At 41.9% G+C, this 13,753-nt stretch overlaps 1 protein-coding gene across 1 annotated transcript; it reads right to left on the reverse strand.

The window, feature by feature from the left end:
- Nucleotides 1–7,425: 7,425 nt before the first annotated feature.
- On the reverse strand, nt 7,426–10,761 carry LOC106780655. The gene is made up of 4 exons (XM_022777088.1): nt 10,746–10,761; nt 9,424–10,654; nt 8,100–9,160; nt 7,426–7,850 (listed from the first exon to the last, which is right to left on the reverse strand). Exons 1-4 carry the CDS (start codon nt 10,759–10,761, stop codon nt 7,426–7,428), a joined length of 2,733 nt encoding a protein of 910 aa, XP_022632809.1.
- Nucleotides 10,762–13,753: the final 2,992 nt, after the last annotated feature.

A 13,753-nucleotide genomic window follows, 5' to 3' on the forward strand; every position in this document is an offset into this window, starting at 1 on the left:
TTGCTTTAAAGATTTCAGATGTTCCAACCCCCTCCGCTGACACTAAACCCATTAACCTCGAGGTTGTTAAGGGCAAAACGAAGAGGAAGCACGGTCAGGAGAAGACTCCCCCCCCCCCCCCCCCCCCCCCCCCCCCCCCCCCCCCCCCCCCGAAGAAGAGAAAATTGAATGCCCCGTGCTCTCCGGTCCTTTGGATCCTAACGTTAATGTCGCCGAACATCTACAATTCAACCTCAACGCCGAGGAGAAGAAACCCTTCAAGGGAATGTCCCCTGGCGAATCTCTGAACATGGCCTATGAGCTTATAGCTCGGGCCAGTGTTTATATGAACTATTTCGCTAGGACAAATAAGCCTTTGTTGGTAGCCGAACTGGAGACAGCCCAGAAAGATTTGGAGGATGCAAAAAAGGAGAACATTGCCCTCTCTCTCCATCTCGAAGAAACTACTAAGGCTGCAGAGGACAATTGGGTGAAAGCTGCTGACAATCTGAAGGAGGCTCAAAACGAAGTGACCTTGCTCAAGCAATTTGTCGACACCTTGAAACTAGACCTGTAAAAAGCCTCTTCCCAACTCAAAGAGATGATCAAAGAAAGGGATGCTGCTATCACCGAATGGGATAGATTGATCGTTGAAAACGCCGCTTTAGGGGATGAAGTCTGCGAGGAACGTCAGCGCGGCTTCAAGTAGGGGATCGCCAATGCCACTATTTTTTCAAAACTCCCTTGGAGCACACTGGATTCGATATCATGAAGGTTTTTGTGGATGACCATCTTGTAGATCTTTCAACTCAAGTCCTGGGCACTGCTAAAGAGATTCCTTCTGCAATCCCGGTCGTCACTGAGGAGACCCCTGCCACTGTTTTTACCGATCAAGTTGTTGATGTGTAGTTTAGTATTGATAATACTCTTATAATAGTTAATATTGGGTAATTACTTTTGTGATGTAAGAACACTTCAATTTGCTTTTGCTTCATGTTCGTTTAAATGCACCGCTCATTTTACCTTAATTTTGTATCATGTTTTCGCAACTTAAGGTTTCCCCTGAAAACTTCGATCTTTTCTATTTATCGTGACTTCTTGATTTTCCCCGATCGTGCCCCCAACAACCTTTCAAGAACGGAAGTCCATATCTTGATTACTCCGAACCAGAAGTCATTTTCCTGACTTTCTAGGATTTCTTTTGAAGTAACTTCCCTGACTTCACAGCACCACCGATCGTCCCCACCAAGAGTCATTTTCCTGAGTTCTTGGGATTTTTCGAAGTCATTTTCCTGACTTCCAGCACCCCCGATCTTCTCAGCCAAGATTCATTTTCCTAACTTCTTGGAATTTTTTCGAAGTCATTTTCCTGACTTCACACCACCACCGATCTTTCCCACCAAGAGCCATTTTCCCGACTTGGAATTTTTCGAAGTCATTTTCCTAACTTCCCGCACCCCCGATCTTCCCAGCCAAGAGTCATTTTCCTGATTTCTTGGGATTTTTTCGAAGTCATTTTCCTGACTTCACACCACCACCGATCTTCCCCACCAAGAGTCATTTTCCTGACTTCTTGGAATTTTTCGAAGTCATTTTCCTGAGTTCTTGCATCCCCGATCTTCTCAGCCAAGAGTCATTTTCCTAACTTCTTGGGATTTTTTCGAACATTTATAAAACACAGTCTACTTGATCAAACAACACAAACGTGAGAAAATATCCTGATCTTATTGATTAGTCAAATGGAATTACAATAAGTATTCAACTAAAATAAAATTTTAAATGCGTGGTGTTCCATGTATTTGATGTAACTTCACCGGTCAGGCGTTCCAGGTGGTAAGTGTTGTTGTTCAAGTCTTCCCGTATCCTGAACAGGCCTTCCCAATTCGCCGCCAGCTTCCCCTCCGACATCTTCCGAGCATCGGCCGTCTTGCGCCACACTAAGTCTCCTTCGATAAATTTCCTGGGTCGCACCTTCATGTTATACCTTCTCGTCGCCAGCCTTTTCTGGGCCTCATTTCTTACTGCTGCCACGTTCCTCCTTTCTTTCAGCACGTTCAAGTTACTCCTAAGTTGTTCGTCGTTCAAATCCATGTCCTCCATAAGTCTCCGTGCGGTCGGCTCCCCTACCTTGATCGGTACCATCGCATCACTCCCGTACGTCAGATTGAAAGGCGATTCTCCTGTTGAACCATGTGGGGAAAACCGTATCCCCACAATATCTGGTCGATTTCATCCACCCATCCTCCTTTTGCCTCCCCTAGTCGTTTCTTCAATTCCTGGACAATAATATTGTTGGCCGTCTCGGCTTGACCATTCGTCTGTGGATGCTCAACGGAGCTCGTGATAAGGGTGATACCCAATTCCCTGTACAAGGCCACTAGTTTCTTGTCAATGAACTGTCGTCCATTATCGGTCATAATGGTCTTGGGTATTCCGAACCTGTACACCAACCTCCACACAAATTTCTAGATTTGAGTAGCAAAAATTTTAGCCAATGATTCGGCTTCCACTCACTTGGTGAAATAATCAACTGCTACCAAGAGAAACTTTTTATGTGGCCTACCGACCAGAAGGGTCCTACTATGTCCATTCCCCATTGAGCGAACGACCAAGGGGATACAATGTTGTGTTGTTCAGCTGCCGGAGCGTGAAAGATATTCCCGTGTTTCTGACAAGCCAAACACTTTTGAGTGAAAGCCATACAATCCTTCTCTAACGTTTCCCAGAAATACCCCGCTCGGAGAATCCTTGACCAACGCTCGCCCTCCAGTATGCCTACACAAATACCCTCATGCAACTCTCTCATGACATACTCAGCCTCATCTTCATCCAGGCACTTCAGTAAAGGTGTAGTGTACCCCCTTCGGTTCAAATCTTCTCCCACCATGCAATACCTGGCAATCTTTTTAGCATCCTCGATTGGAAGACTCCCTCCTTCCTCCTACTTCCTGATAAGCTGGATTATCTCCTCCTTCCAACTTCCCAGCCTCCCCGAACTCCCCACATTGAAGCATTCCACGGTCGGTTTTTCCAACACTTGCCGTATTACCGAAGATAGGTGCCCCCTTCTCTTACCACTAGCCAGCTTTGAAAAGCATGTCCGTGATGGGTGTCGCTGCCCAATCAAATTTGATGTGCATTTAAAGTGCAGTATAAACTAGGGAATGACCCCTAGGTCGTCTCCCAAAGACCAATTTTGCGGTTCAAGAATCGAGTCTAACACGAAAGGGGGGGGTTTGTGAAAAAGGTTTTGCAAAAATTAAAGAATTCAATATAAAGACACAGATGCAAGCAAACTAATTTAAGCTAGCATGGTAATTAAACTAACACTATTAAAAACTTTAGACAATATTCAAACAAAATGAAATAAAATACTAGACCTCAACAAGACAACAAACAACTACCTAACACAGTTAAATTAAATTAAATGCAAAATTAATTTAAAGAAAGGAAAAACAACTAACTACAACTCAAACTAATTTAAAGCTAAAGAAAATAAACAACATATTTTTTTACCAACTCACGTGACCTCACTCCAATTTAAACTTCCAAGGCTCTCCAATAAACCAAGGACCGTAGCACCCTTTTTTTTTTTGTAAGAGCAATTAAATGGGTGATTAAACTCCACTTTCCCTGCAGCAAGACCGTGGCTTCCTAAGAGAATTCAAATGCAATTCTTTACTCCAATTGAAGCTCCCAAGAAATCAAGCATCGGACCACACTTCCAATTTCTTCAATTAAGAATCCCAAAAATGGCATAAGGGTGCTCCAACCGAGACCCAATTTTAGAACTTCAATGCATACTCTTTTCTCCACCTCACAACCGTACACCATCACCTTCTCCTATCTAATATTCTTCAATTAAATACAATAGAAAGAACTAACTACACCTACGTCTGCCACCAGCGTCCCATCACTACTACTCCCATCTAATCTAACTTTTCTCATTTCATTAAAACAAAAGAAAGGGCTAACCATCCATTTGAACCGGAACATAGAGTCAACTAGAAGGGAAATGGATTTTGCTTCTCAATGGCCATCATTTGCGCAGCTGCACCATTTCTCATGACGGGACCTCTCATGCTTGTGCTAACTAGCTCTTCTTTTTCAATCATCAACAAATGTAGTAGCTAGGCTCCATTTCCCAAGAAAACAATTTGGTAAAATCACCAATGAACACCTACGAAAGTAACGTGATGATTCTTCCCAATCAGCTTTTCACTATTTCTAATTCAATCATGCTATAACCGTGACACATGGTGTATCATTTCTCCAATTGAAGGCAAATAAACTTGTCAAATAAAGGCAGCGCCTTTTCCAAATAATAACTCACACGTATGCAGCAATTCTTTCAAACAAAATCATTTCTCAAAAGAAAAGTTTGATGTGTGACAGCAGCTCCTTTACCGTGTGCTAACCAAGATCCACCTAATGTATCATTTTATGAAAGCAAAAGAAAGGGGCAGCACATCCCTTGCAGCGGATACTAAATGCTAACTAGAAAGGCAATGGATTGTTCTTCCCAAGAACCAAAAGGAAAAATCACCGTGTGGACCACATCTCTCAATCAGCGTGCATCATTTTCCTTTCAAGCTAAATCATAAAAACATTTCTACAACATGAAGCACCTTTCTAGAAGAAAAGAAAAATTAGTCACCCTTCAAACAGTGGAAGTCAAGACGTGACAACTGCTTGAATCAATCCAAAAAGGAGTTTAATGTGTGTAAAGGAAAGCTGCAGTAAGCCACTCACTCTCCCATTTAAACCTTTCTTCAATTAATAAATACTAAAAGAAAAATGCTCCAGCAAAAATGAAAGAAATCGTGACTTCATTCTCATTTCCCAGAGAGCGTAACAACCAAAACGAAAAATCCCCCAAGTGCTAAGTATGTGACAGTTGTAGCACCAAGGGCCGTGTGTCCTATTCACAAAAAATTAGGGTAGGGTCCACTCTAAAACCCTAGTGCCATATCATGTTTTTTTTTTCTATTGGGCTTAAACTATCCTAGCAAAATTGGCCCATATTACAAAAATTCATCTACAAATTCTAAACTACTAGCTAAGCTGGATTAATTCTAATTTGCCTTGTGGAAATTCTTCAATTGTTTGGTGCTCTTCCAAAAGTCCCAAAGTATAATTCCAAAATTGCCCTGAAAATAGAAATAGGAATAATTAAGCTCAAATAATTCAAATTAATTAAAATATGAATTATTGGTCTAATTAAGCCCAAATAGTGAAAATGACACAATAACTAAGAATTAAGCGCAAATCATCAACATAATTCGGCGCGAAAAACTAAGTTAATGCTATAAAATATTGATTCATCAGTCTGCTCGGGCATTCTCCTTTCGAGGGACATGTTTAATCTCAATAGATTTGAAACATGCCTCCAATTGCTTAGTTTTATGAAAATATTGCAACAGATGATCGTCCTTGACCTGGAATGTACCCCGCACATGCCCTTCGACAACTGTGAGTCTGTCTTGCACTCCAGAAATTTTGCACCTAAGTTTTGCGCCAATTCTAGACCAGCCAGTAGTTGCTCATACTCAGCTTGATTATTGCTAATTTTGAACTTGAAGATCAAATATTGTTCGACCATCAACCCTTTTGGTCCCTCTAAAACAACCCTGACTCCTCCCCCTTGTGTGTTAGATGAGCCATCCACAGAGAGCTTCCAGTAGAACGTCGCACTCATCTCTGCCAATAACTCTACTTCAAAATCCACCAAATGTTGACCTCGTATCGATCCTCGTGGCTCATAACGCAATCCAAACTTAGAAAGCTCTACCGACCATCCAATCATCCTTCTTGCTAAATCTGGTTTTCGAAGAATTTTTGCTATAGGGTTGTCAATTTGCACTACTACTTGATGTCCCTGGAAATACGGTCTAAGCCGTCGAGCAGCATACAACAAAGATAGCGCCACTTTCTCTACTCGCTGAGACTCCTGCTCACAAAATACACCAACTTCAGCTCCGGAACCTCCTGCACCAAAGTTAAACTAATAGCCTCATTAGATGCGACCAAGAAGATCTGTAGCTCCTAGTTTGGTTCCGTTCATCCTATCACTAGTGGCTCAGTGAGGACTTTCTTAATTTCTTCGAAAGCAGCCTCACACCGATCATCCCAACATCCCTTTGCATCTTTCTTCATCACCATAATGATGGGTTTTATGCGTTCTGCTAGTCGGGGTATGAAATGAGACAAGGTTGTTAGCCGCCCCACTAACCTATGCACTTCCTTCAAGTTCTACGGACTCCTCATCTCTAATATCGCTCCGCATTTATCGATATTTGCTTCTATACCCCGAGCAGTTAACATAAAGCCCAGAAACTTCCCAGCCTTAACTTCAAACGTGCACTTGGACAGATTCAAGCGCATATTGAACTTCCGCACCTGCACAAACACTTCCTACAAATCCTTCACATGTTCTTCAACCGAACGACTTTTTATCACCATATCATCCACATATACCTCCATACATTTCCCTATCTGTTGCTAGAACACCTTATTCATCAGCCATTGATACGTAGCCCCACCATTTTTCAAACCGAACGGCATAACATCATAACAATAGGTAGCACGTTCGATTATGAAAGCAGTTTCTCGCTATCCGGACGATACATGGGGATTTGGTTATACCCTGAATACGCGTCCAAAGGTTGGTGGCATTATCAGTAATAATTCTGTTAGGCAGCCCGTATCTGCAAATCAACTCCTTTTTTACGAATCTAGTCACCACCTTTCTAGTCACGTTGGCATAAGAAGCGGCTTCAACCCACTTGGTGAAATAATCGATTGCGACTAGTATGAAACGATGTCCGTTCGACGCTTTTGGTTCTATAGCTCCAATAACATTTATCCCCCACATCGAAAATGGCCACGGTGCAGCCAACACGTTCAAAGTCGTGGGTGGCACATTGATATTATCTGCATACATCTGACATTTCTCGCACCTTCTCACGTGTGTGCAATAGTCATTTTCCATAGTCAACCAAAAATACCGAGCTCTCATTATCTTCCTGGCCATTGAGTGCCCATTCATGTGCGTGCCAAATGTACCTTCATGCACTTCCTTCAATATCAGCTCGGCTTCCTTTGCATCCACGCATCTAAGGAGAACCATATCATGATTTCTCTTGTATAAAATATCTCCACTTAAGATGAAACTACCAGCCAACCTCCTTAGCGACCTTTTATCGTTTTCAGATGCCTTCTCAGGATACTCTCGGGTCTTAAGATAATGCTTGATATAAAAAAACCACGGCCTCCCATCTACCTCCTCCTCGATGAAATGGCAATATGTTGGTTCTGCATGGCTCTTCATTTCAATCATTGGTAATTCTGCGTCTTGGTCAACTTCAAACATCGATGACAAAGTAGCCAATGTGTCTGCTAATTGATTATCTTCTCATGGAATGTGATTAAATGTGATGGTCAACTTCAAATAAGTAATGTCCATGTTTCTTCGTCTCGGTCCTTTCTGCCTTCTTCAAATAGGGCCATGATATCTTCGTCAGGAAATTCAGACTGCATTGGCTGATAATCGCTAATGGGTTGTTGAGCCAAGTATTCCGCCAGGGCACTACCCTTGACAGATTTCTGAGTAACATATACCATGTCGTATTCTGATAATAGCATCTGCCACTGAGCTATCCTTCCAGTGAGAGCGGGTTTCTCAAAAATATACTTGATAGGGTCCATCTTTGATATCAACCAGGTAGAGTGACTCAACATGTATTGCCTTAAACGATGAGCAGCCCACGCTAATGCACAACAAGTTCGCTCTAACGGCGAATATCGGCATTCGCAGTCTGTGAATTTCTTGCTTAGATAATATATGGCATGCTCTCTTTTTCCGGCTTCATCTTGTTGACCCAATACACAACCCATTGACTCATCCAATACATTCAAATACAAAACGAGCGGTCTTCTTGACACAAGTGGACACAAAACCGGAGGGTCCTGTAAGTATTGTTTGATTTTTTCAAAAGCAGCCTGACAATCTTCATTCCAAACCACAGTCTGATTCTTGCGCAACAACTTGAAGATCGGTTCACAGGTAGCGGTTAATTGGGAGATGAATCTAGAAATGTAGTTCAATCTACCCAGAAAACCTCGAACTTCCTTTTCTGTCCTAGGCGCAGGCATTTCTGCTATCGCTCGCACCTTGTCGGGATCCACTTCTATCCCTCTTTGGCTAACAATAAAACCTAATAACTTTCCAGATTTAACTCCGAATGTGCATTTGGCGGGGTTTAACCTGAGTTTAAACTTTCTCAGTCTCTCAAATAATTTCCTCAAGTTGAAAATGTGCTCTTCTTCCGATTCAGACTTCGCAATCATGTCATCCACATACACTTCAATCTCCTTATGCATCATATCATGAAAAAGTGCCACCATCGCCCTTTGATATGTTGCCCCAACATTCTTGAGTCCAAAAGGCATTACCTTATAACAAAATGTTCCCCATAGCGTGATAAAGGTAGTCTTTTCCATATCCTCAGGGACCATCTTGATCTGATTATATCCCGAAAAACCGTCCATGAATGAAAATAGCGAATACTTGGCCGTATTATCGACTAGAGTGTCGATGTACGGTAGTGGGAAATTGTCTTTTGGACTTGCACGATTCAAATCACGATAGTCAACGCACATTCGAACTTTACCACCTTTCTTGGGCACTGGTACAATGTTTGCCACCCATTGTGGGTATCTTGCCACGACCAGAAATCCTGCATCAAACTGTTTTCGCACCTCTTCCTTGATTTTCAAGGACATTTTTGGTTTCATCCTTCTTAGTTTCTGTTTAACCGGGAGGCATTCCGACTTAAGAGGGAGTTTATGTTGCACGATATCGGTATCCAAACCAGGCATATCATTGTACGACCAAGCGAAAACATCCTTGAACTCCTTTAATAGGACACGTAAACTTTCTCTCACTTCCTCTTTCATGGTAGTACCGATTTTCACCTCTTTTATCTGATCGTTATCTCCCAAGTTGAGTATCTCAGCACCTTCCTGGTGAGGTTTTATTTCTTTAGATTCTTGCTCCACTAATCTCATTAATTCTGGAGAGGGTTTCGAATCATCTTCATAATCATCTTCCGTATTATCGACATGGTGCTCAAAATTAGGAATATCGACATTGTTATTTTCAAAACATTCATTGTCATATCTGCATTATTTAAGTTTGTGAAAAAGGATAAATAAACAAGAAAACGACGGAGAATGGCAAAATGATGAAAAAAAACGCAAGCAAACACGATTTCATTATCACACTGAAAGTAAAATAAAACATCAACCCGTAGTCCTGAATCCTAAAGCCCCGGGTGAAGCAATAGGATTAATTAAAAAAATTACATTTCATTCAAATTAAGCATCACGGGTAAATCCAAAGTCTTCCAATTGTTGAGCTGCGTATCTGGGGATCAAGCCCACACGAAGTTTGAGCTTTCTGATCTATCTTCATCTTCCACGACTGCTATCTGACTAATGTTCACCCATCCGGCGCTGCGAAAACTCTTCTGGATATCACAAATGTGAATCTTCCTCGCCCTCGGTTCCCATCTCTCCACACGAGCCAGACTGCGCTCTCTCTTTTCCTCAATCAGCCTCTTTTTATCCTCTTTGGTGGGCTTGTAGCCCAGGCCATACCTACTTTTGTTCTCAACCACCTCTAATGGGAATGTTCGCCCTTGTCCGTACTTGCCTAAATCGTCCCCATACTTATAGCCTTCCTTTAGCATGACTTTGGCCACCATGATAGAGGCGCATGACAGATGCGGGTTTATTGGGAATGGCTCCACATAAGCGTTTCCCACGATTTCCAATGACTGGAAAGCCGTCTCGAGAGATTCCTCGGCGGCCTCAATATAGCGGGCAAAAGATGGCCCACTCACAAGGAGATCCTCCTCTCCGGATACTATTACCAGCTTATTTCCCATGACATATTTCAGTTTCTGGTGCAGGGTGGAAGGCACAACCCCCGTAGAATGGATCCATGGGCGACCCAATAGACAACTATAGGCTGGAAGAATATCCATGACTTGGAAAGTTATCTGAAAAACACATGGGCCCACTTGGACCAGCAGTTCTATTTCCCCCATTACTTCCCTCTTACTACCATCAAACGCCCTTACAATCATGGAGCTTGGCTTTATATGCATCCCATCACAAGGTAGCTTCTCTAGCGTCGTTTTCGGCATGACATTCAGGGAAGAGCCATTGTCTATAAGAACGCGTGCTATGACGTGGTTCAAGCATTTCACGGAGACATGGAGAGCCTTGTTATGCCCTCTCCCCTCAGTAGGTATTTCCTCGTCGGTGAAGGTAAGGTAATTATTAGCAGTGATGTTACTAACAATGCCCTCAAACTTGTTCAGGGAAATACCTTGCTCCACATGGGCCTCACTAAGTATCTTCATCAGCAGCTTTCTATGAGAGGTTGAATGCATAAGTAATTCTAACAGGGAGATCCGGGCAGGCATACGATTCAATTGCTCCACCACCTTGTACTCGCTTTGCTGTATGAATTTCAAAAATTCGCAAGCTTCTTCCTCGGATATTTCTTTCCTGTCCTCTTTGTCAAGGGTCTCCTCTGCCTGCACCCCTTTCCCCTTTAAGAGCTCCTTAGCTTTCGCAGCTACCGGTGCTTCATTATTGCTAGTTCCTTCATTATTGAAACACGTTTACTCCAAAATGGTTTTCTTTGATTTAATTTTAAGCTTGCACCAAGAATCTTAATGTATTAATGGAAGCACCTTGCTCATTTATCATGCTTCATTGTTAGTGTTTTCTTTTTGAGTGTTGATTCTGTGATGAATAACATTTCATTTCTTTAGCTCAAGCATTGCATTTTAATAACCTTGATTGCATTTGGATATTTATCTATTGCATTGTTCAACTTATTTTTCCAGTTCACTATGTTGTCTATTATGCTCAGTTTATTGTTTCCTATCACTGTTATATGTTCTGTTCGATAGTGTTACTTTAACTGTCATGTTAGCTTAGGTTAGTCGGGTTGGTCATTAACGATATTATAATGTTTCCTTGAGATTTCTGGACTGTAATTGTGTTTGCCACTCTGACTTGGTTAATGTGAAATTTGTTTTTGCACTTGCAATTGGGTATACGCTTAGTTGTCCAATTGGTGTTGAGTCTTCGCTTAGTTGATGAAACTGCATGCTGTAAATTGGATTTGATGTTAACATTGCGTTTGCTTAGTTCGCTTTTATGAAAACATGATTAGCCTTCGCTTAGTTGGTTAAATGTGTTGGATTAAAGGTTTGAGTCGCTGCTTTATTTTGTTGATCTGTGATAGGAAGCATTGTAATTAAGTTAATGACCAACCTTTTTCATTCTGTATTTGATTCCGTTTTGCAATTATGTTTACATCTGTATTTACATTTCTATTTGCATCCGTATTCATTTGCATTCACACAAACCTTTCACAAACTCCCCCCGCTTCGTGTCTGACCTAATTCCTGAACCACATTTGGTCCTTGAGAGACGACCTAGGAGTCACTTCCTAGTCTATACTGCATTCTTTATGCATATTAAATTTGCATGGGTTGCGATAGCCCATCAATCATCCTGATCCAAATCCAGAGCATGAAAATTTTTGTTCGAGAAAGTGATAGTAGGCATTGATTTCCTTAGCACCTCCGCTCGGTTCACACTATGAAGATTTCTAAAATGTCTCTTTCGAGCTGACACTGTTGAACCGCCCCCCGCAAACCCCCCAAAGATCGTGTTGATGATCCCTTTGACCGACCGTTCCCGGCTCTTGCTCCTACTACGATCTTCTTTTTGTCGCTCGTTCCCCTTGGGAGGGAAATTCCGTTTGAACGGGTGTCCTGCACCACATGAAGACCCCTCTCTACTACGCTGAACTAAATTCTGTAAGTGCCCTGCTTGTACTAAGCTCTCCAGTTTATCCTTTAGGGTTATGCAGTCTTCTGTAGTATGCCCTCGATTTTGATGGTACCGACAGTATTTGCTTTCGTTGGTGTCCAAAGGCGTTGGTGACCTGACCACCGTCAGGAGATTAACCCTCAAAGCTTCTTCCATTACTCTAGCCCGAAGGGCGTTCAGCGGTGTGTGATGAACATAATGGGGGGCCCTACGTTGATCTGCCCCCCTCTGCCCGCTTCCTCCTTCGCTTTTCCCGAACATCCGTCTGTCGCATCTTCTTTCCCTCCCCATTCTGATAGCTGGCTCTACCTCCTCCCTCCCTCTTTGATAAGCCCTACCCTCCTCAATGCGAATGAAACTCGCCAACCTTTTCTATAATTCACCCATCGTCTGAGGTTCCTCAGCATAAAGGTAATCCACAAACAGTCCTGGCCTTAGAGCGGTTGTTAGAGTACTCACTATCAATCTCTGGTAAGCATTTCTCACCTGTCGTGCTATTCTATTGAATTTGTCCATGAATGCCTTAAGGGATTCCTCCTTACCCTGCCTCATCCTTACTAAAGTTTTATACGTCAAGCCTGAAGTTCTACTTGATGCATACTGTTGGCTAAATAGTTGTCTCAGCGTAGCAAAGCTATCTATCGTTCTGGGTTGCAACGAATGAAACCAATCCAATGCCTCATCCTTCAACAAAAGGGAAAAAACCCTACAACAAACCAGTTCATCGGAAGAATACACTGCCATAGCGTCAACAAAGGAACACAGGTGCTTGATCGGGTCCGTCGAACCTCCGTACTTCTCCACCGATGGTAGCACCTTATTCTCCGGCATGGGCGCTCTCATGACATGTGCAGTGAAGGGATGAAGTCCCTTGAACCATATGAGATTCTAAAAAGGATGTCTCAATTAAGGAAATATGTTTCAGATCCAGTCCATGTGTTGGAAGTTTATGACATCCAAGCTAGATAGTATTTAACTTTGGATGTAGGATCAGTGCGGGTGTTAGATTATGCAAGCCAAGAAATTGAGAGGAAAGGACATTCGTATAGTGAGGGTGCTTTGAAATGAAGGAACTCAGGAAATTATTTGAGAACTAGAAAAGTACATGAGAAAAGAGTATTCACATCTCTTTCAAGAGTAGAATAATTTTCAGGTGTATTCTCTAGATCAATTTTTTTTTTTATAAACCGTGGAGATTTTGGTGGTGTAACCATGCATGCGGGGCTAAGTTTCTAACCATGGTAAATGTGTTTCACGTGTTTGTTAAGCCCTGGCAAGTGTACCAGATTGTTATCAAGTAATATACACGGTAAGACCGAGTATCGTTCTCCCAAAGGACTCTTAGACCTTATCTTTCATGTAAATTGATTGCATAAGACTTGAAAGAAAGATTGATTTTGGGGTTTTAATGCAAAGAATGAAAATAAACATGCAAATGAAAATTTGAATCAATTGGCAAAGAAAAGATATATATGAATGGGGTTGTTGGGGTTTACAATGTCATCCTTATCCACCCTTTTATATCTACTATTCTTATTATACTTGCTTTATTATCATTGTCATGCAACTTTCTAGATTACCCTAAACCCGATCTCTCAACGAAAAGAGCCTATTACCAATTACTAGTTTACTATCTTTAGTCTCCCTAGCAATTACCAATGCATTCAAGTACAAAAGCTTAAAGCAATTGATCATCCTACTCTTATCTCTGGGTAGTATTTCATTATCAAGAGAATTCTAATCAGTTCTAGATTTCCCCGTACGTCTCCGTATCGACAAAATCAAAGATCATAACAACAAATGAGTTAAACGAAGTATGCATTAACCTCAGAAAAGAAAACTCAAACAATTGATA

The sequence above is a fragment of the Vigna radiata genome, unplaced genomic scaffold, assembly GCF_000741045.1.
Source record: "Vigna radiata var. radiata cultivar VC1973A unplaced genomic scaffold, Vradiata_ver6 scaffold_51, whole genome shotgun sequence".
NCBI classification, from domain to species: domain Eukaryota; kingdom Viridiplantae; phylum Streptophyta; class Magnoliopsida; order Fabales; family Fabaceae; genus Vigna; species Vigna radiata.